Source organism: Cetorhinus maximus, chromosome 10 (genome assembly GCF_964194155.1).
Source record: "Cetorhinus maximus chromosome 10, sCetMax3.hap1.1, whole genome shotgun sequence".
Lineage (NCBI taxonomy): Eukaryota > Metazoa > Chordata > Chondrichthyes > Lamniformes > Cetorhinidae > Cetorhinus > Cetorhinus maximus.
Genome location: NC_135888.1, coordinates 60,905,094 through 60,928,598, shown reverse-complemented (window position 1 = coordinate 60,928,598; position 23,505 = coordinate 60,905,094). Strand labels below are relative to the sequence as shown.

Sequence of the window (23,505 nt, the reverse complement as noted above, 5' to 3'; positions counted from 1 at the left end):
TATGAGACATATTAAAGCTCTGGAATTTATTCAAATTAGAGTGAAGCCCTCCCTCTCTATTTGACAAGGGACCCTATTGCTCATCACCCATCTTAAAACAGAGATTCATGGGAGGTTATCAGGGTTTGTGAATGAGCTATGGTTGAACAATTTGCTCTTCGTGAACTTGAGCATGTTTGAAAATCTGATGACTGCAGCCAATGAGACCCACGCATGGGCAAGATTTGAGATGGTAATACACCAGATATCAAGGAAGTTTCCACAATTTTCAGGGATATTAACCATAGATAAAGGCAAAATACTGCAGATGCTGGAAATCTGAAACAAAAACAAAAAGTGCTGGAAAAACTCAGCAGGTCTGACTGCACCTATGGAGAGAAAGACATAGTTAACGTTTCGAGTCCATATAACTCTTCTTCAGAGGACTACATGTGATTTCAGCTCTGAAAAAGAGTCATACCAATTCGAAATGTCTTTCTGACCATAGATGCTGTCAGACCTCCTGAGTTTTTCCAGGGATATTAATCAATTCATTATTTCATCTCAGATGCACTCGCAGCACTATTGTGGGAATGTTTCAATTCATGTTTTCAATGTGAGGCATCTACTGAAAATATACTCTTGGGAAAAGGGATTATTGATTTAATTCATATGAATGCAACTTTTATGTAAATGCCGGGAGAGAAAAAAAAATACATTTGAGCAAGAGGATTAGCTTGCTAAGCATGGGAAGAGAGTTTGGCCTAGAAGGGAGACTCACTCATCTCAAGGCAATCAATACTTTCTGCTAGTCAAGAAAAGATATGTGAGCCCACAAATAAGGGTAGTGTGGCGTATTTACTAATTTTCTTCTCAAGGGATATGTAATTAGTCAAGTTAATATGAAATTTCATTCTAATAATTTCATTCTAATAACAGGGGAGGTGGTGGCATAGAGGCATTGTCACCAGACTAGTAATCCAGGGACCCAGGGTAATGCTCTGGGGTCCTGGGTTTGAATCCCACCACAGCAGATGGTGGAATTTGAATTCAATTTAAAAAAAATCTGGTATTAAAAGTTCTAATGATGACCAAGAAACTATTGTCAATTGTTGTAAAAACCCATCTGGTTCACTAATTTTCTTTAGGGAAGGAAATTTGCTGCCCTTACCTAGTCTGGCCTACATGTGACTCCAGACCCACAACAATGTGCTTGACTCTTGAATGCCCTCTGAAATGGCCATTAAAGCCACTCTCTTCTCAAGAACAATTAGGGATGGGCAATAAATGGTGACCTAGCCAGCGACGTCCCCATCCCATGAATGAATAAAAAGAAATATTCCCAGCATTCATTTGTCAGTGAAGTAAAGCAGGTTAAGAATTCACATCAGAGCTTGTCTCACTAAAATGTGTGCAGTCCACATTTAGAAAGAAAGAATGGGCAGAGGAGCATGTAAAAAAAAACAGTATCTAGTTCAGACAACAAAGATGACCTATTGTCACATACCTCTTGTTTACAGTATTGTTTACTTTGATATTGGGGAGTGCAGGCTACTCACAAGAGCAACCAGCAGCAGTCTACCTCAGAATATCTAAGACAAAACTGAAACTTACAATGAAACCTATGAGTAAAGGGTAGCTTTGTCTCCTTGGTCACTCTTTGCTCCGAACAGAACCATTCATTCATGGGCCATTCATGTTCTCTGGTTCACTGTCACTGGTCTCTCCATCAAGTGGACACTGCATTTCTTACAAGTAGGAGTTTACCTTGACTACCCAATATTTAGATATATGATAGCCTGACTTGAGGATTAGTAGCAAATAAACCCTTATTAGGTAAACTGAATATTGTAATCTCATACGTGTCCCCATGTGCATTTCTATCTTCCAAAAGATGGACTGATGAATACTTCATGGAGACATGGCCAATTATAAGTCAACTTAACTGACTTATTTTTTATATAGTATGTCAGTGAATAGAGTTCTGATTACAGCGAAATTTAATCTGTTTCTTAAAAATCTTCATATCATATAAAACAAAAAGCCTGCCACAGTATCCTTGTGAGCAGGCTAATTCAGGCATGCATTCTCCCAGAATGCAGTCAGCATTAGGCTTAAAGCAGAGCAGGTTCTCTCCATCTCATGGTTTGGATTCCTTCCCAGCTCCCTGGTTTCACCAACTGTTTCTTAGCTGGACAGGAAGGCAAAGGTTTGATCTCTGACCCATCTCCATCTCTTCTTGTGAGAGATGACTACCCAGAGCTAGAAACCCCCTGAATATAGACATGACCTGTTGAGCAGTCCTTGCTATATTGAATGAAGGAGAGCCTTTTTAAAAAGCTTAGCATTTGTCAGTAATGTTGGCCACATCATAGTCTCAAAGCAATGTCGAAAACAATTCAGATGGTTGGATATTTTCAGGAAGCTCACTAAGACCTCTTTCAACAACAACTTGTGTTTACATAGTGCCTTTATGTAGTAAAACATGCCCAGGCGATCCAAAAGGGTGCAATCGGACAAAAATTAACACCAAGCCAAAAAAGACAGGTGACCAAAAGCTTAGTCAAAGGGATAGTTTTGAGGGTCTTAAAGAAGAAAAGGTGATGAGGCAGAAGTTTAGGGAGGGAATTCCAGAGCATAGGTATGTGGCTGAAGGTACAGCTCCCAATGGTGGGGTGAAGGAAGTGGGGATGGACAAAAGGCCAGAGTTAGAGGAACGCAGTGATCTTGAAGGGTTGTAGGCCTGAAGATAGGGAAGGGCGGGCCTTGGAGGGATTTGAACACAAGCATGGGAATTATAAAGTGGAGACATTTGCGAACTGATAAGCCAAAGTAGGTTTGTGAGCCTGCAGGTGATAGGGACTTAGGCAGAATTTTACGGCGTCATTGCGGTGGGGGTGGGGCTGTGAAATGCAGTGAGCCATTCAAAAGTTCATTGACTTTAGTGGGACCTTAAAACCCTGCTGGTGTAAAAATCAGCCCTTAATGTGAGTTAACATACAGGCATTTTGGAAAATCTGGAGTTTATGGAGGATGGAAAATGAGAGGCTCATTTCAAGAGCACTGGATTAGTTGCATCTGAACATAGCAAAAATATGGGCCCTTTGTCCTAACAGTTACAGCCTTTGCCTTCTGTCAAGTAAAACAAGATTGTTGGACATTTGAGAATTAGCTCATAGAATTGGATTTTACATCAAAGACATACTACAATTTGAAATCAAACATCCTTTCTGACCAATCCTCTCAAGTCACCACTGACCAAGGAAAACCTTCCTTTTTTTCTCTAGCCTAATTATAACATCATTACATCAGCTAACCACAGCTTCGAGGAAAACAAATTATCCCACAGTTCAGCAGGAATGTTCCTGCAGATCCTTAGATCAGTTGTCACATAGTATGTACTTGTCAAACACACTTCTACGTAATGAGTCGTGCTATTCTCCAGCTAAAAGAACATCACAGTCTCCAGAATAAGTGTGGCTCCAAACCTTGATATAAAAATGTTCAATTCTGTAGCTGTGGACTGTGAGGACACCACACGCTGTACAAACAGAAACCTCCCTATCTAATAACTGTGGCAGAATAGTAAATACATTTTTCTTATAACATATGAAGGAGTTGTATTCACCTCAGCACGTCTTAGGGAAGCTTCACATCCATTGCATTACATTGCAGAGCAGAGGCCATCAATATCTGGACTAAGGTGGCAACCACTTTGTACACAGCTAGATTCCAGAAGTATGAGTAGGGCTTGGCTCTAACATTTCACCAGCATGGTTAGCACTCCCTCAGTACTGCACAGAGGAAAGTGTCAGCTCACTTTCTGCAATAGTGCTCTAATCTTCAGAATGAGGTTTGAACCCACAACCTTCTGACTCAGAGACGACAGTGCTACCCACTGAGCCACTGTTCACGCATAGTATTACATTATTAACAGCCTTTAAGAATTTAAGGGATCCATATTTTGAATGCATTTGATGATTCATGAATCCCTCACTACAACTGTAATGAGATTACCCGCTGTATTTGCTCATTGAACACTTTGTTAACTATGTTACTATAAATCTGTCATTAGCAAAACCACTGAAGATCAACTGATTTAATCAATGCAATTAGCAAGGTGCTCGCTGGATTTTATTTTTCCTGACTTTAAAATTTTAGGAAATTGTAATTTGCTTTTCATAAGGCATCTTCATCCTCTCTCAGAAATGACTTGAACTGCTTCTACAGCTTGGATGTCCAAAATTCAGATGTCTACAAACCGGAATTGTCCAAAAAAACCAGACATGTTTGAAATGGCAGCTTAAGGAGAAATAAAATCCTCGGGCTGCATAGGCATGGGAAATGGAAATGTGGCAAATGTCTTGCTCCTGATCTCCATCCACTGAGCCCTACTGGAGTCCCCGTGGGTTCAGCCGTGATGCTCACCAAGGTTAAACAGCCTGCTGACATTCGGTTCCTGAGGCTGAGCATGAGTGAGGTATAAGAGGGCTGCTAATGCCTCTGGAGACATAGCCCTGTGAATGTCAGAGCACTTAGGACAGGAGGGGACAGAACAATTAGCAAATGAAAGGAGTAAATTGAGTGGTTGGGGGGTGAGGGGGGGGGTGGGGGGCGGTTGGTGGGGCGGGGGGTGGGGGGGGGGTGGGGAATCAATATCCACTTGTCCCGAACACTAATGAAGCGTGAGCAGATACATTTAGTGTAAGAAAGGGAGATGTTAGTTAAAAGCAAAATACTGCGGATGCTGGAAATCTGAAACAAAAACAAAAATACCTGGAAAAACCTCAGCAGGTCTGACAGCATCTACAGAGATGAATACAGTTGACGTTTCGAGTCTGAATGACTCTTCATCAGACTCTTCATGTTAGTTAAGTTTAATTGAAGTGTTTGTAATGAAACAGCAAAGATGTTTAAAGAAGTTGAATAAACAGGGGATTATGGCTGCTTTCAAGTGATCACCAAGCAATTACTGAATCCATGCACTCCAACAAAACACAAAAATGGTCTGCAATCCAAGATCACAGATCTACATCTAGGAAATAACTATTTATTTAGGGCTGCACGTTTCCATGCCTGTGATCTGTGTGAGTGTGTGCACATGTATTTTTGTGCGTGCCTGTGCAGGTGTGTACCTGTCTAAGTTTTGTATCTGTGTGTGAGATTGTTTGTCCGTCTGAATGTGTGGAGGTGCATGTGTGTGTGTCTGTGGGTGAGGGTGTTTACCTGTGTGGTGGGTGTTTATGTGCCTGTGTTTCTGTGCAGTGTGAGCATGTGTGTATCTGGGAGATTATGCGCGTACATATGTGCCTGTGTGTGTGGGTGTGTGTTCTGTGAAATTGTCTGTGTGCCTGTGACTGTGCATGTGTGTGTTTGTGCGTCCATGAGATTGTGTGGGTGTGCATATACCCGTGAGATTGTGTAGATGTTTGTGTGTGTCTGTGAGATTGTATATGTGTGTGTGTGTGTGTGTGTGTGTGTGTCTGTCTGTCTGTGAGATTATGTGTGTGTGTGCCTGTGAGATTGTGTGGGTATGCATGTTCTTGTGAGATTGCATGTGTGTGTGTATGGGTATGTGTGTGTGTCTGTGAGATTGTGTGGGTATGTGTGTTCCTGTGAGGTTACGTGTGTGTGTGTGTGACTGTGAGATTGTGTGGGTATGTGTGTTCCTGTGAGGTTGCACATGTGTGTGTGTGTGTCTGTGAGATTGTGTGGGTATGTGTGTTCCTGTGAGGTTACGTGTGTGTGTGTGTGACTGTGAGATTGTGTGGGTATGTGTGTTCCTGTGAGGTTGCACATGTGTGTGTGTGTGTCTGTGAGATTGTGTGGGCATTTGTGTGTGTCAGTGAGATTGTTTCATTATCTGTTTGTTTCAATGCATGCATCCGTGTGCGCGCATGTGTGTATGTGATTGTGTGGGTGTAACTGTGTCTTTGAGATCATGTGGGTATCTATGTGTTGCTATGCATGTGCGTGTGTCTATGAGATTGTGTGGGTGTCTTTGTGTATGTGAGGTTGTGTGGGAGTAGATGAGTGTCTGTGTGTGCATGTATCTGTGTGCCTGAAAGATTTTGTAGGCGTGTGTCTTTGCGGATGTCAGCATGTATGTTTGGAGTGGGGTAAATCATTTCCTGTGAATTTTATGCTCATTATGATAGTGCAGAGAACTGAAGCCCAGTTTAACATATGACCTCTCTGAAGTGAGGCCAAAGACAGATACCTCCTAATGTACCAGCGTGACATTTCTTCTTCCCTCCTTAGCTATTCTGTTGCCTATCTGAATGAGATAGTCAATTTAATAGCAATTAGTGCTGAAGAGATTTAGAACACAGGGCAGGAGAAAGTTCACAGAATCACAAATCTTAATGGCACAGAAATAGGCCATTTGGCCCATCGTGTCTGCACCGGCTCTCCAAATGAGCATTATGACCTAGTGCCATTGCCCTGCCTTTTCCCCATACTCCTGCACATTGTTTCTATTCAAATAATCATCTAATGCCCTCTTGAATGCCTCAATTAAACCTGCCTCCACCACACTTTCAGGCAGTGCATTCCAGACCCGAACCACTTGCGTGAAGAAGTTTTTTCTCACGTCACAGTTGCTTCTTTTGAAAATCACTTTAAATCTGTGCCCTCTCATTCTTGATCTTTTTACGAGCAGGAACAGCTCCTCCCTATCTACTCTGTCCAGCCCCCTCGTGATTTTGAACATCTCTATCAAATCTCCACTTAACTTACTTCTCTCCAAGGAGAACAGTCCCAACCTCTCCAATCTATCTTTGTAACTGAAGTTTCTCATCCCTGGAATCATTCTTATAAACCTCTTCTGCACTCTCTCCAATGTGTTCACATCCTTCCCATAATGTGGCACCCAGAATTGTACACAATACAGTTCTTGTCGCTTTTCCAAACTGGAAAGGACATTGGATGACAGGTGCACTGGGCTTGGTTATCTTGCCTTCAGATTGGAAAGCTTGGCAACATTCACCCATGGTGAATCAGCTGGTGTCTATGGAACTCTACCCCAGTTACCTCAGCCATGAGCAAATAAAGTAGGAAGAAGGGAGGAGAGGTAAGGGGAGGTCTCCTTACTCAAGTTTTACACATGAGATTCTGGAGTCACGCAGCCTCGTTCACGATGTCAAATACCTCCACTGGTAACCCCAGAGCAACACGCTGATTTCCTCTCAGATGTTGAGGGTGATCTGGGTTGGGACCAGAACTCAACCTCTCAGGCTCCATGGTGGAAATACTAACACTGAGCAAGTGGTCACTCCGTCCAGACCTGAGCACACCATTGGATGTCAACCCAGTACTGAGAGGGCAGATTCTAGTCTCCACTTACCGGGATGTCTGGAGTGGTGTTCAAACCCTTCACCTTCCTGACTGCAAGAGGCAGGAATGCCAATACACCCTGGGTTCATTCATATATAATTCTTATATTATAATGCAACATATTTCATGATAAATTATCCAAGGTGATTCATTTTAGAAAATGAATGACGTGACAAGCAAACCAGGATCTAGGAAATACTAATTGAATTAACAGAATCAAAAGCATAATTCCATTGCCCTTTTAATGATGCACAAGAGAGAACAGATTGCACTGACAGGCAGACTATGGAGCAGCTCGAGACTTGTGGATGGAGGAACAGCAATTGCCAAAGCCCGGGTAATTTAGAGCCTTGCTCGGACGTGGGGAGCCTGAACTGATTGACACACTGATAATTATTTACCCAAATCCCACCTCTACTGCTAACTCAGAACACCTCTGATCTGAGTGTGGTGTATAGGCAGTTCTCACATGGAATGTGTAGGAAAGAGAGAGAGAGAGAGAGAAAAAGACAGCGACAGCGCTATCAGCTTTGCTTCTGCATTATTTGCTAGCAGTGCTGCAGCTCAGATTGTAAATATACTAAAGCTGATCCTTGGTTTGCATGGTACAGTATCACTGAACAAAGCTCCACCAAGATTTCTCCTCTCAACACTTCACCAGGACGAGGAGTTACGAATTGACTGGATTACCTTGTGCGCAGAGAAAACAAGAGATGGAGAGGGGAGGAGGGGTGACTGAGGGATTAGTCTTGCTAAAGCTTTTAGCTGGTTTCATCGGGGTATTAACTTCAGGGGTCTCCTCATGAGAAGAGCTGAAAATGGAACACCGTGCTCACTTTCAGTGTATGTCACAGATATCGTACGGCACGGGGGAACTGGCAGGTAAGAAATCTTCCACTAACAATATTAACCCACAGAACTTGCAACATAATCATAAAACATGTGGCTTTTAAAAGTGGGCAACTTGTTAAATGCTATTGAGCAGACCTGCAATGTGCTTTAACCTTCATATCTATATGCTAAATCAGCATCCTAAATCAGTGTTAAGCCCATGCCTTTAATGATCTATGAAGTGGCAAGTATGTTCTCAGAGAGGGTCTCCATAAAAATCGGTTGATCTTTACATCTGTTTCCTACTCTGTATCTAGTGAGTTAGTCTATGGTGTTTGATGTAATGTTCCATATAAACATTGGACTGTTCAAGGTTGTTCAAAGCTGTCTCCTTTGCCTCAGTTTCCCCAGCACCAATAATGGAATTTAGATAGCCTCAAGGTACTGGCATTTCCCAGTCATGCACCCAGCTTCAGGAAGTGCTCCAGGAAGCTGGAAGAATGTGGTAGGAGAAAGAGAGAGAGAGAGAGAGTGAGAGAGTGAGAGAAAGAGGGTGAGGGTTGTCGGGGGAGAAAGGGTTCGAAATTTTAATTAGCGATACAGGCACTGGAGAATTGGTCAGTAGTGATCTGCAGCCACACTTGGACTGGAAGGACTGGTGCTAATAGTGAACAACAGATGAAGTATTCCTGCACCAACTTAACGTAATGTACAACTTTTACATTTTATCTATTTTCTTCCTCTAAAAGGGGTTTGAAGTTAGAGAGTAGAGGCGTATTGACTGTAGCAATGTAAAATTTGCCCCAAGACTTCACTTGACCCATTCAGCTTCACTCCAAGTTATTAGGGATTATTGGAGGTAGGGGAAAAACCTCCTACATTGAGAAGAGGTGAAGGGGGTTGACATACAAGCTTGACTTTTCCCTCTCGACTCTCAAACTCTTTTTCCAAAGGGAGGTAGGAGAATGGGGATGGGAGGGGTGGTGGCATCAAAGACTGTAACCCTTAAGTCGTAAACTAAGAGCGATTAGCACATGGAGCTGAACCCCCTCTTTCTCCACACCCACCCCCTGCACACCCCCAGGTAGAATCGTGGAGTTGAAAAGCCTGGAATTCTTTAAGAAGCAATGGGATGTTATGAGGAGGAATGGGGCAACGAGGTGGAGAGTACAGATGAGCTGAATCTCCTTATCCAAGTATAACTGGTAATCTTCCTCCTCGGAGCTGACCCACTTCTAGCTGATCTCTGACTATGGGTTTTATTACTAGCTAACATTTATTTTTGCTGAGAAAGATTTAGGATATGTTGCACCAGTTTACTTTAAACTGGCAATTTTCAGAGATTTTATAAAGATGGATTATGTTGGTTTTGTAAAGATACTGATAGGTTTTCACAGATTCCAAGCAACCTTGCTACTTCCTTTCTAACAATCTCATCACTATCAAGGCTTTCTTCTCCTTCTTATTCTTTCAACTCACTTCTCCTCTCTTCCTCTCAGTGTGCCAACCTTTGCTGGGACAGGGTTCCTGTGAGACCAGGTGTCTTCATTCACTATCCTTTCTTCACATCTAAGCAGAGACAACAAGCAGTAGTGACAGACCAGTCCCACCCTGTTTTCCTGATGCACACACTCCAGCATGGATCACTGGACAGTGACCAGAAGCAGGAGACCAAGTTAATATTCCCTTCCCTCCTCAATCCGAGGACAGTAAGGGGCAAGTTGTAGGAAGTTTCCTGGCCTGAATGTTTGATCAGGAATTGTACATACAATCTAGGTTTTTAAATTCATGCTTGTGTGGAAAATTTATTTTATAAATTAAGTGCACAACGTCTTTCTCAATGCCCCAGTGATACACTGTGTAAATTCAGTACATTGTCATCAGCATTTTTTATAAATCCCCTTACAGCTTCTCCTTCTGCTAACCTAATTAGACAAAATGCTACAGCACCCTTTCAGTAAAAACAGTTCACTGGTTAACAGTATGTTCACAGCTGCATATCTTCTTCTGTAGAATGTGTCTGTTGTACACTTACATCAGAATAACTGACAGCAGGACCACAAGCTTAGTGTTAGTGCTGGGTCATTTGTCAGGCATTGTAGCCTTGGAAATGGGTGTACAGCTCCAATCCAAAATAGCATCACCTGAATAAATGCAAGTATGGGGCATGTACTCATGTCAGTTAATGCTTATTGTGTGTCAGGGTTGCCAACTCTGGCTGGATTTATTCCTGGAGGTTTTTTATCACATTGCCACCCACCTTCAACTGCCCAACCTGGTTGATAGCCCAGTTAGAGCCAATAAGTGAAGGTGTTTTAAGAAAAGGAGATCGAAATGCAATTATATTTAACAGCCATTTGATTTTCCACTGGGTTGCCTGCATGATTCCAGAGCACCTCTGGAGGTTTGGCAATGCTACAGGTCTGCACCTCTAGTGATTTGTGTAATACAACACAGAACTGCCTCATTCTTAGAGCTTAGAAAACAGGCAATGAATTCTCTGCATTACAAGCATGACTCAACAAAAGTACTTCACTGAAGCGTTTTAGGATGTGCCCCAAAGTTGTAAAAGCTTCTGCGTTCATAGTTCATTCTTTACATTTCCATTTCAATTTATTGGTTAAATAAAAGTTAGTGATGGGTGAGACTTCAATTCTTTTCCATCTACTCTCTTTTAGTTCTTAAGCGAACTTTTATCATTTTAAAGTTTTCCATCTTTTATTCTTCTCCCTCCACCTGGGAGGCCTGGAGTTAAACTCTTGCTGGAGTACACTCACACCAGCCTCACTCTTCCCTTCAGCATGGCCTCCAAGTTGTCTCTCTTCGTGGACTGCCTGAGAAAGAGTGAGCATCCAATAGCTTTTGCACCTTGGGAGGTGTCACAGCTGAACTCAATGCCATCCAGTGTCCATGTACACAGACACACCTGCACTTTTTTTCTAAGCAGGTATCGCCGGATAGTGATGAAGGAAAGGAACCCCTGGTCGATTGGCCCACCTGAGAATCTTGGGCTCTCAACTGAGATAGGCTAATTCAGCAAAGATCAGGAATCGAACCTAGAAGGTCATGGACTGTAAAACAAAACCTTTATCAATTGGGCCTTTAGAGGGTGCTGTGAACAAAAATTTCTATCATTGCCAAGGTTAACCCATTGCCAGCAGTAAAGTCTATTCAAGGTCCTTAAAGGAACAGAGTTAGGAAGCTCTAACTGACAGACTATAGGATCTGGAAACGCAGGTACGACGTTAGAAGCAGGTAGGTCCACAGGCAGTTCAGATTTAGTGAGTTTACACAGAGGGCAGGGAAGGGCAGTGGAGGCAGTGTACAGGAACATATCAGATTGTATCCGATGGATGTTCATGGGACTGGACAACTGAGAGGGATTCATTTCTCCAGGGGGTTTGACAGATAACCTATTCATGTTCTCTTTGTGACCGTGTTTCCATGTAAAATGAGGCATCAAATCAGATCACAGAGCTACCAGCACAGAAGCAGCTTCGATTTTTTAAAAAATCACATCATTATTTGCCTGAATTGAAATGTTCAGCCTAAGCAAGCCACTAAATCATTTTCTTTTTATATCCCTTTCACCAGAAGCAAGTGTGATTTTCCACTGCCAACTGTCCAATGCGTTCTCAAGTGTCCTGGTGGTTTTTTTTAGGGCACACATCCAAATTTGAGTCACTGAGAATTGTATCTGCAACCTCCTCCCGGTATACAGCTGAAATCAAACGTATTCCAATAAACGCCGCTTGACAACCAGGCTTCACTTTAATCGGACGGCAGTGATCTCTCGCTCCCTGATTTACAGCTGTTTGGGCTCTGCTCGCTGAATGAGAAAAGATTCTCCATGATGGAAGCTGATCTCAGAGGAGCCAGTTTGAACTCATCACCACAGGAAAGGGGGTCCACCCAAGGCAGTTGTCACACGAGCTGTTGTGGCTTCTCTCATTGCGCTGACCAACCGTCTCCAGAATCCTAAGAAAGTCCCACTCTCATTTGCGGTTGAACATACAGAAACCCTTTTGGCTGCTACGTTTTCCCACTGTAGGTACGTGACGACATGCTGATAACCCTCTAAACTTCAGCGTCATTTTACAATGGGGGGGAACGCCTGGAATCACAAAGCAAAAGCTTGTACAATATGAAATGATTCCCAGATGTTAACGTCTTTGCATCTGCTTTCTGATGTGTACTTTCAATTTTGACCAAAAGTTTTTTCTCACCCCTCTTTCTGTCTGTCAATTCACTCAACTTCAACGTGAGCAGAACTAATGGTGTTGATAAAGCTAAAGTCTGCATTCTGCAGTTGTTGTTCCTTCAGACTAATAAGTGTAATAGACAACTATAACAATGGAAGAAATAGTTGCCCATTGACCTTACAGTCCTGGATCAGTCTGAATTACACTGACGTTATCAGATTCGGCAGGGGAAATATTTCCACTCATCATTTTTTTTCCCACATGTGTGGTCACAACTTTTTGCCTTTTTGCTGAGCACTGCAATGGGTCGTAAGGAAAGCAATTCTCTGGAGCCTTTGAGATGTAACAGTGCTCCACTGCAGAACCCAAAGGCACGTTCCCTTGCACTCAAGCAAGAAGGTCAAGATCCTGCTGATTTCGTCGGGCAGGTCCAGCAACGCAAGCGCAAAGTTCAACAGGTGCACTTCAAAGTGGAATGCATGTCTAACATGAGAGAAAGGTCTGAAGGGAAACCTGCACTTAAAGGAAAAGCACAAACCTCCAGGCCTCGAGGACTAGCCAACTGCTCATTGGTGATTACAAAGCCACAGGGGGTCCTCAAAAACATTGCGATTCAGACATCACCGAGTCTGAGAAAGCATCTTCCAAATTTCAAGGGGAAACTGAAGACCACCACGAGATTGACCAAGGGGCCAGTGTCAATGGATTCAGTGAAAGCTACTGGGGTTAATCTCACAAGCAATGGCCTGGCTTTGGAAGCCAAGGACGCTGCAACACAGTCTAAACAGACAGAGTCAGGCCAAGCCCAAGAGAAAGGAACTGAAAGATCCACAAGAGCATCACCCCAGTTGAGTGTCTTTAGCTCAGTCAAGAGGAAATCTTTGTCACAAGCATCAAATCGTGACCTACAAGACACACTGCAGGAAGTAGCAGCCTCATGCTATTGTCCGGATACATCCATGGGCGCACACAATTCTGAGAACTCAATGGTCTCGGGAAACCCATCAGATCTCGGTCATCCCTGTTCCAAAGTTGGTGCCTCCCCACCTGAAAATATCCATAGCGGGAGTCGTGCACACCCAAACTGTTCTACTGTGCACAAATTTGAGCTGACATCCACACCGCCTACTGCAACTGAGACCAGAGACTCATGTCACTGCAAGAAGGAAGTTTGGCTAGACTGCTCAGAGCTTCCTCCCAGCTGTGTCAGGAAAAACGATCAAGTGGGCACGGATGTTTCAAAATCCCTGTTGTGTTCACTAAGTGATGTCAAGGCAGGCCTCATGGGCACCGAAAGCTCTTCAAAACCCATTCGCAATCATACAGCTTCCTGTAACATGGAAATAAAACCTCAAACTAGCAAAAGGATTAAGGAAATTAATCAAATCCATCTGACACAGAGGGACCTATGTGATCTCCAAGGCAGAATGCAGTTTATAGAGGATACCTTACAGTCAAACGAACACAAGATTAAAGTCCTTTTGAATGTAATTCAGGACATGGAGAAAACCAAAGCACTCAATGAAGGGTACGATAGTTTTTTATTACATTTTTACTGCTTTGTCTCACACTCTCATTTTCCAAGAATTCCGACATTTAGCAGATCAGTGGAATCCCAATACAAATTAATTCCCCAACCTCCAATTTGATGAGATTTGGATCTCTGCCAGGGACCCAGCTGAGCCGCATCACCCTGTCAGAGAGAGGGGAACAAGGTGGAGGCCATTTAGCCCCTTATTCCACCATTCAGTTAGTACTCCACTCCCAATTACACCATTTTATTCCGCATCTCTAAATAACCCCACCTTGCCCTTAACAAAAAATCTACTAACAAAAATATTCTAATGGTGCCCACATCCACAGACATTTAGGGTAGAAATTCCATATTTCTATTGCACTTTGTGTGAAAAAAATGTTTCCTGATTTTCTTCCTGAATACTCATGCTCTAACATTAATATTTTATGCTTCTATTCTTCATTTCCCGACCAGAGCAAACAGTTTATTGTATCAACCCTTCCAATCTTTGTAACAGTTGAAAAAGCTTTATCAGATTCCCCCTTAACCTTCTATAGTGAGGGAATACAAGCCAAGTTTATGCAATTGGCCATCATAATTTAACACTCTAAGCCTTGTTCTGATGAATCTGTGCTGCAACCCCTCCAAGACCAATGTATTCTTCCTGAGGTGCAGTGCCCAGAACTGATGCACAGTGCTCAAGATGGTGGGGGGTTGGATTTAATATTCCTCACGAGGGTCCCACGCTGTGGTTAGAGAACCAGTGGGAAACACACCTCGCTTCTGTGGGGGAGCCCAACCAAATTGGCACTTAACATTTTTTTTATTCATTTACGAGATGTGGGCTTCGCTGGCTGGGCCAGCATTTATTTCCCATCCCTAGTTGCCCTTGAGAAGGTGTTGGTGAGCTGCCTTCTTGAATCACTGTAGTCCATATGGTGTAGGTATATCCACAGCGCTGTTAGGAAGGGAGTTCCAGGATTTTGACCCTGACAGTGACAGTGAAGGAACAGTGATATATTTCCAAGTCAGGATGGTGAGTGACTTGGAGAGGAACTTCCAGGTGGTGGTGTTCCCATCTATCTGCTGCCCTTGTCCTTCTAGATGGTAGTAGTCGTGGGTTTGGAAGGTGCTGTCTAAGGAGCCTTGATGAATTCCTGCAGTGCATCTTGTAGATGGTACACACTACTGCTACTGTGCATCGTTGGTAGAGGGAATGAATGTTCATGGATGTGGTGCCCATCAAGCGGGCTGCTTTGTCCTGGATGGTGTCAAGCTTCTTGAATATTGTGGAGCTGCACCCATCCAGGCAAGTGAGGAGTATTCCATCACACTCCTGACGTGTGTCTTGTCGATGGTGGAGAGGCTTTGGGGAGTCAGGAGGTGAGTTATTCGCTGCAGGGTTCCAACCATCTGACCTGCTCTTGTAGCTTGGATATTATCCAGGTTTTGCTGTATTTGGACATGGACTGCTTCAGTATCTGAGGAGTCACGAATGGTAATGAATATTGTGCAATCATCAGCAAACATCCCCACTTCTAACCTTATGATGGAAGGAAGGTCATTGATGAAGCAGCTGAAGATGGTTGGGCCTAGGACACTACCCTGAGGAACTCCTGCAGTGATTTCCTGGAGCTGAGATGATTGACCTCCAACAACCACAACCATCTTCCTTTATGTTAGGTAGGACTCCAACCAGCGGAGAGTTTTCTCCCCGATTCCCATTGACTCCAGTTTTGCTAGGGCTCTGTGATATTTTACTCGGTCAAATGCAGCCTTGATGTCAAGGACAGTCACTCTCACTTCACATGCCAGCATTGGGCCTTCCCCAGATTTAGGATTCTGGTGGCAGAAATCTTGCCAGCTCAGAGCTGCTGGCTAATCAGAGGATGGCAGCTCTCCATCGCTAGCAGTGCCATTGGAAGTGGTGGCTGCTGCCGGTAGTGTCCCAGGGACTTCACCAGGGGATGTCGTTTGATCCCTGGCCTCAGCGAGTGAGGGCAGGATTTGGGTTACAGAGAGAGAGCTGAGAAAGGGAGTCATGGAGTTAGTGGCAAGAATAGTGAGTGACTTCCAGCAGCCCTGCCTCCTGATGTCCAGTCCGTTGATCAGATACTGTGTGCCTGACAATGAGGAACCCCCCAGTAAGCTGCTGGGCAGCCTTTGGAAAGGGTAGAAAAGTAGAGTGATTCCCAATTAAACTCTGAGCCACCACTAAATGCCAGTGGGTTCAGGGATAATGGGTGTCATTAGGCTCATTAATGAGACCAATTGACAACCCACTGCAGGCAGGCAACTTTCTCACATTGGCAAATATCCATGTCCGACTTAATCACAGGAGGTTTTCCCACCTCTTCTCTCCTATTAAGTGAGCCCACTTGCCATGTTTCCCGCTGCGACAGTCTGGATTAAATTCCACCCAAGGTCTTACCAAGGCTCCATGCAACTGAAGCATAACTTCCTCCCTTTGAGATAAAGTGAATCACCAAATGGCCAGGAAGAGAGATGTTGGTGGTTGACTTGAAATAGATGCCTGTCCCAGCTATTGAACAAAGCTAAGTTGGAAATAGCAAGGGGTTGGATGGACGCGTACCCTTAAAACTTAAATAACATCAAAGTAAATTTCTACTTAAAATGAATGAGAAAACACCAATGTTGTTTTGGGATTTGCTACATCAGGTAAAACTCAGATATACAGAATTACACAGAATGTACAGAACAAAAACAGAACAATTAGCTCAACTGATCTAAGCCAGTGTTTCTGTTCCACACGAGCTTCTCCCACCTTACTTCATCTTATTCTATCAATCTATTCTTCTATTCCTTTCTCTCTCATGTACTTATCTAGCTGCACCTTTATCCTATTCACCTCAACCACTCCATGCAGTAAGGAGTTTTGCATTCTAAACACTCTAAAGATTTTTTTCCCTGAGTTCCTCATTGAATTTATTAGTGATTATCCTTATGTTCCTTAGTTTTGGATTCACTACAACTGGCTTCTCTACATCAACCCTGTCAAATACATTCCCAATTTTAAAGACCACCACGAGGTTGCCTTCCCTTTTCAAGGGAAAGCAGCTTCAACCTGTTCCTGATACTGTTATAACCTCTCATCTTTGGTATCTTCTTTGTAAATCTTCTTTTCACTTTTCCCAGTGCCTCTACATACTTTATTCTAATATGGAGCCTGGGTAAACAGAAGGGAAGGGGACAAAAAGAAATTCAGAAATTGCTTTTATTATGTGTAAGTCAGATGCAGTGAACACTTCCTCATATGTTCATCGGGGTATACTGACTGTGCCCAGAAACATTCCTGCATCATCTTAAAGTCTGGGCCCATTGCTGATGTCAGGCAGTAAATGAATTATTTGTGTAAATGTGCAGTGCAGGAATTTGTCAGTGAATTTCCAGATTTGCTTATGCAGCCAGCAGCAGGAGTCCAGAGCTTCCCTTTGGGTGAGAGACAGAGTCAGAACTGACAGATGAATCCTTCTTGTTTGCTCACACGTGCATTATGCTGGCAGTTGATTGCAAGACCTTCTCACAGTCAGCTAGAGAATGCCGTAGTACACTGGGGAAAATAGTGTCGAGCTTGACTCAGTGTGAAGGTGCAAGATGGGCGATAGTGAGTCAACAACCCATTCGATGACTCCTTAATTCATTTAATAAATCAGCCAAGATGTAAAACGAGCTGCTGACCCACTATTGCCCATTTGCCCTATTGCATAAAGTCAAGATCTACCTTATTGTCTATAGAGAAGCATTTGACAAAACCTGATCATATGCATAAAGACACAGTGCCAGAAATCATAGGGAGCAGTGTATTAATTGCATAGTAATTATGCAAATTAGACCTTTTTCTGTCTGCAAGCCAATTAGTCTCCCCACCAGGACTGTGTCTGTTCTACTGTTCCTGCTTCTTTTTAAATGTTCTAGAGCTGTGTGTAATGCTGGCAAGACTGAAATTATTGCCCATCTCTTTATAATAATGAGTCTTCAAGAACAACTGCAATCTGTGGGGTGAAGGTGCTCCCACTTGCTGTTAGATAGGAAGTTCCTGGATTTTGACCCAACCACAATGAAGGAATGGTGATCCAAGATGATGTGTGACCTGGAATTGATGGTATTCCCATGATATTGCTGCTCTTGTCCTTCTCAGCAAAAGAGGTTGATGGGGTTGGGAGGGGTAGCTGAAGATTCCTTCACCCCATGTGTTTCAGCGTTTGATACCTCATTCACCACAATCTTCAAGTCTAGGTCTTACATTAGTAGCAAACAGGATGATTTACCTTTGAGGTGGGAAAATAACCATACCAGATCTTGCTCTCACCCAATGTGCATTATGCAAATTTTCTGACAGGAGATGTGAGCAAGATCTCTAACTTGATTGATTTCTTTTTGCCCCTCCCTGGAGCAGGAGCACTGAAACTAATTGTACAGCCTCCTGTCTCAGCCCCTACTAAGATCAACAAAGAAGGAGGCTGTTCAGCCCATTGTATTTGTGCCAGCTCTTTGGATGATCCATCCAAATAGCTTCACTACCCAACTCTTTCTCCATAGCTCTGCACATTAGCACAGATTGGGGCTTTATAGATTTCTATGTCTCAGTTCCATTCTGGGTAATGCATTGGTCAACTAAGATGTCTAGGCAGCACGCCCACTATTCATTCTTAATCTCTCACTGGCGCACACTGAACATGGGAATGGAAGATAAAGCACAACTGGTGTATTTTAAGCTGATGAACTACTCCCTCAGGCTTGGCAGAGATAACACCTAAGCAAGGTTGAGAAAAATAAAAGACAAGAACCAAACAACACAGGAAACTATTCGACCCACGACGTCTTTGCCAGCTCTTTACTGAAGCAATCCAAAACATTGCCTGTTCTCTCCCCTTAGGCCCAGAGTTTTTGCTTGACATGTTTATTGATTTTTCTCTTGTGCTCACCTCCAAGTCATTTCTATCCATGGAAAACACAAGCAACCCCAACAATTGCAACTACTCGCGTCCCCACAAATGTGAAAAACATCAAGTGATGCCCCTAGGCTACATGACCTTAGCCACCCTCCTATCTAGGCAACTATAACAATAACAACTTGTATTTATATAAGCAGCCGTTAAAGTAGCAAAACATCCTAAAGAGCTTCCACAGAAGTTTTATCAAACAAAATTGGTCACAAGCCACATAAGGAAGTATTATTAGGTCAGGTGACCAAAAACTTGGTTAAGGAGGTTGATTTAAAGTAGCATCTTAAAGGAGAAGGGATAGGAAGAAAAGTGGAGAAATTTAGGGGGGGAATTCCTGAGCCTGATTAGACAGCTGAAATCACAGCCCCCAATGGTGCAGCGCTAAAAATCCACAATGCGCAAGAGGCCAGAATCGGAGGAGTGTAGATATCTCAGAGGGTTGTAGGGCTAAGAAAGCTTACAGAAATAAAGAGAGGCCAAGCCATGGAGGTATCTGAAAACAAGGACGAGAACATTAAATCCCAGTAAATTTTAGTACTACAAACTGTGATTTTAACCTAACATATCCAGAAGGACTGGGATAGGTTTGGGTCGGATGCGCCATTTTGCATTCAATCTCCCATTTCACGACAACAGGCTTCCAACCTGAAGTTACGGCACACCTGCTTGAGTGGGTTATATTAAAATGAAGGTTGTAGGATGGAGTGCAGGAAGGTGGTGTGGTTCATTGATTTCATGGCATTTATCAAACACCTTCTGACAAATCCACTTACACCACAGTTAACACAGTCCCTTTATCTGTGATATTCCACAAAAACTCATAATTCCACATTGAGTACCCTCCCCCACCTTCATTAGTCCATAACATTCACTAATATCATCCTGTGGTTTACACTCTGGTTGATGAATTTTCAACTTTATGCCTTGGTGTGGGCCCACCATTTTGGATCAACCTCCTATTGTAGAAAACATCCAATTTTCATTCATTTCAAATGAGTGGAGTCTACATCCAGCCGTTGATCCACAACAACTAGTAAACCTTCCACTACAAGTTTCCGCACAGCTGAGGAAAGGCAAACAGAGGTCCATATGTTCCTGCGGTTTCATATGCCTTTTCTTTTGATCAAGGAAGTTACATTTGTGACTGCCATAATCTCCGCACTCACCCCCCTGCCCCTACCCCCACAGACACACCTTGTTTAATATCACAATGATGTAAGTGTCTCTGCAATCTCCTCACTGTTCTGGGGTGAATAACATCTAAGACCTATTTTTATGCCAAGGTTTTAATCAGGCTGCCACTTCCCCAAGGTTTCTCAAACTCCAGCCTATAATGGCCAATTGACAGTCAAATAGCTGCGGGCAGCCAGTGTTTCCATCAGAGGGCCTCCCCCACCCCAACACCACCCCCAGCTTCCTAGCACCAGGGACAGGAAAATACGGTACCTCGTATAATTCAACCCCTGATGTGTGATTTACCTGGACTTCTTTTTATTTGTTCTTGCGATGTGAACATCACTGGCTCGGCCAGCATTTAATATCCAGCTCTAATTACCCTTGAGAAGGAGGTGATGAGCTGCCTTCTTGAACTGCAGCAGTCCATATGATGTTTGTACACTCTCATGCTAAATGCAAGGCACAGCAATTCTCCTGTGGTGTTGCTCATGGGAAGTAAGAAAGATTTGACAGAGAGAACTTCAGGAAGTAAATGGCCATTACAGAGAGTTCATGCTATATACAAGACTTTTAAAATATTGGCTGTGGATCTCCATATGTTATTGTTTATAGTGAGTCACAGGATGTAATGTTTAACGAAATTGCCACTATCAACAAATGCGACAGAAAAACTATTACAGGTAGTAAGTGTAACAAATAACGGAGGTGTATATAACTTGTAGATTTCCTGTGACATGTAACATACAAAGTATTATCAAAGGTACTCTATAATAACTGAATAACTGAATAATTTAAGTACTTTTTTATTATTTGCTATTTTGGTATTTTCATCATTGCTTTTGGGATCAAATTCTCTGATTTTGTCCTTTTCTTCCCTCAAGACTAACTTTCTCCCAGATTATTATATGTCTCCTGCTCAGATTTTATTTCTCACCTTTTATTAAGACCCAGAAGGAATACACTAATATTAAATAATGATGTGCCTGCTCCAATAAACACCACAATATGAACAATCCCCAGTAAACACATTTTGGGTCTGATTTTAACTGACTCAAAACTCATTTGCTTGCACAAAGTTAAAATCAGGCCCATTATTTTTCATGTTTCATAAAACATACAAAGGTTTATGTTTTATCTTAGCTTGGTGTGAATACTATAACTTGTAAGTGGAGGAGTGGTTCAAATCATCGGTAAAGGAATTTGAACATAAGTGACTTGACACTAGTTGATTGGTTCCAGAAAAATGAATAGCTAGTGTTTCCTTCACGCATTGTAACTCTATAAACTGAATTTCTATAAACGACAATTGTTTTGGAATTATCAATATAAATGAGAGGAAGCATCAACTATCTATATGTGTCTTATCCCTATCTGAACTATTTGCTTTCCAATTTTAAAAGCTGAAACAAAAGTTTAACTCAAACAAATTCCTAAATTCACCTTGCAGCTTTTTTTCAAAAGCAAAATAGTGGATAATACCCAGTGGTCACCATCACTGTTACAAAGGCAATATTCCCCGTGCCTATCATTAGGCAGCCAGACAGATCTCTGGAGTCAGGCAGTAGGATCATTTCAAATTCAAATCAGGAGCTTAGGACATACATGGGAGCCTGGGTACCATTTCTGGACTGAACTGCCCAAAGAGGATCTTGAAGGGTAGGCTCCTCATTGTTTTTGTGGGATTGGGAGGAGCAGCAGTGCCCTCATAATTCAACTAAAGCAACCAGGAATATTGCCACATCTTTTTCTCCCCTCTCCCCACACCCCAGTTCCCCTTTCAGGCATCAGACCTTCCCATGGGTCTACCTTTGCCTAGCAGTTGCTCAATATTGTTGATGGGCAGACTGAGGGTGCTAAACCTCTGGCCATAGCCCACTGTCTCTATAATAATGTGGCCCAGCCATTGGTCCAATGCATTCTGCCAATCGGCTGCCCCAATCTGCTCAGGAGGAAGATTTACCCCATTGTGTGCAATATTGCTCATTATAAATCCCTGTGGCCACATTCTTAAATTGGACCAGCACCTGCAGGCATAATATAGTCCCCCTGGATATAGATCCATCCTTATTTTATATATTTCCATTCTAATTTCTATTTATAACGCAGACTGCCTGTCCAAAGCTGTCACATTGCATTTGCAACCAATCACCAATGAAGCAGTGTCACCCCTGGCATGAAGGCATAATTGCAGTGTGACAAGTTTACATAGGCAGTCGCCGTTATAAATATAAATTTATGATGCCGACATCAAGATAAGGTCAAAAGGTATGTATTAAAACCAATGACTGAATTGCATCTGTGTGCCTTCGTCCAACCATGCCTGCCCTCTACTCAACTTGACTTGAAGATCTGACTCCCCTGTACAGATGCAAGATTTTTGAGGAAATGAATTATAATAACGATGGCAACAAGCACTGCTTTTCTTGGAAGTAACAGATGGTTTTAGGATAGAGTTTACAGTCTGTACTGCTGCGAGGTGCAGTTGAGCTCCATCAGATACCTTAAACTGTATCATCAGTTACATGCTTGAAAATTCACTGAGACAGTTTCACATTACAGACCATTATGCCCAATAGTGCAAATAAGAAACCATTACCAAATCCTTTTAAAAATTCCAGTTCCTACTGTGAATTGAATATACCCTGATGAATTTAGCATGGCATCGTACACAATGCTAAGATTATGGTTGTCAGTTTATATAGATAAGCTTACTGAACTAGGAGGTCAGATGTACACACAGACAGAATCAGAAGTCAGAGCTGCACAGACATCTTCAGGCCCCTTTTCAAAACAAGGGGGCAGTGCTATACAAGGAGGGGTGGTTAAAAGAACGAAAGAACTAGCATTTTTATGGTGCCTTTCAGCATTTCAGGAAGTCCCAAAGCACTTCATAGCCAGTGAGGTACTTTTGAAGTGCAGTCAGTATTGTAAAGTAGAGTCATAGAGTCATAGAGGTCTACAGCACAGAAAAAGGCCCTTCAGCCCATTGAGTCTGCACCAGTCAAACAAGTACCTAACTATTCTAATCACATTTTCCACCACTAGGCCCATAACCTTGTATGCCATGGCATCGCAAGTGCACATCCAAATACTTTTTAATTGTTATGAGGGTTTCTGCCTCTACCACCCTTTCAGGCAGTGAATTCCAGATTCCCACCACCCTCTGGGTGAAATTTTTTTTTCTCACATCCCCTCTGAACCTCCTGCCCCTTACCTTAAATCTATGCCCCCTGGTTGTTGATCTCTCCACCAAGGGGAAAAGTTCCTTCCTGTCTATCCTATCTATGCCCCTCATAATTTTATACACCTCAATCATGTCCCCCCTCAATCTCCTCTGCTCCAGGGAAAATAACCACAGTCTATCCAATCTCTCCTCATAACTAAAACTCTCCAGCCCAGGCAACATCCTGGTAAATCTCCTTTGCGCTCTCTCTAGTGCAATCAAATCCTTCCTATAATGCAGATTCCAGAACTGCAGGCAATACTCTAGCTGTGGCCT

General features: G+C 42.8%; 2 protein-coding genes across 5 annotated transcripts in view; one reads left to right on the top strand and one right to left on the bottom strand.

Annotated features, from left to right (window-relative positions):
- dock2 (dedicator of cytokinesis 2) overlaps positions 1-23,505 on the bottom strand; it is a 634,661-nt gene that overhangs the window by 250,325 nt on the left and 360,831 nt on the right. The window lies entirely within an intron of this gene.
- LOC144685723 (protein INSYN2B-like) overlaps positions 7,598-23,505 on the top strand; it is a 120,250-nt gene continuing 104,342 nt past the window's right edge. For all 4 annotated transcript variants that reach the window (XM_078550545.1, XM_078550541.1, XM_078550543.1 and 1 more), the window contains exons 1-2: positions 7,598-8,196; positions 11,740-13,875. In XM_078550545.1, coding sequence (XP_078406671.1) covers positions 12,650-13,875 — 1,226 coding nt within the window. In that variant the 5' untranslated portion in view covers positions 7,598-8,196; positions 11,740-12,649. The remainder of the gene's footprint in view (positions 8,197-11,739; positions 13,876-23,505) is intronic.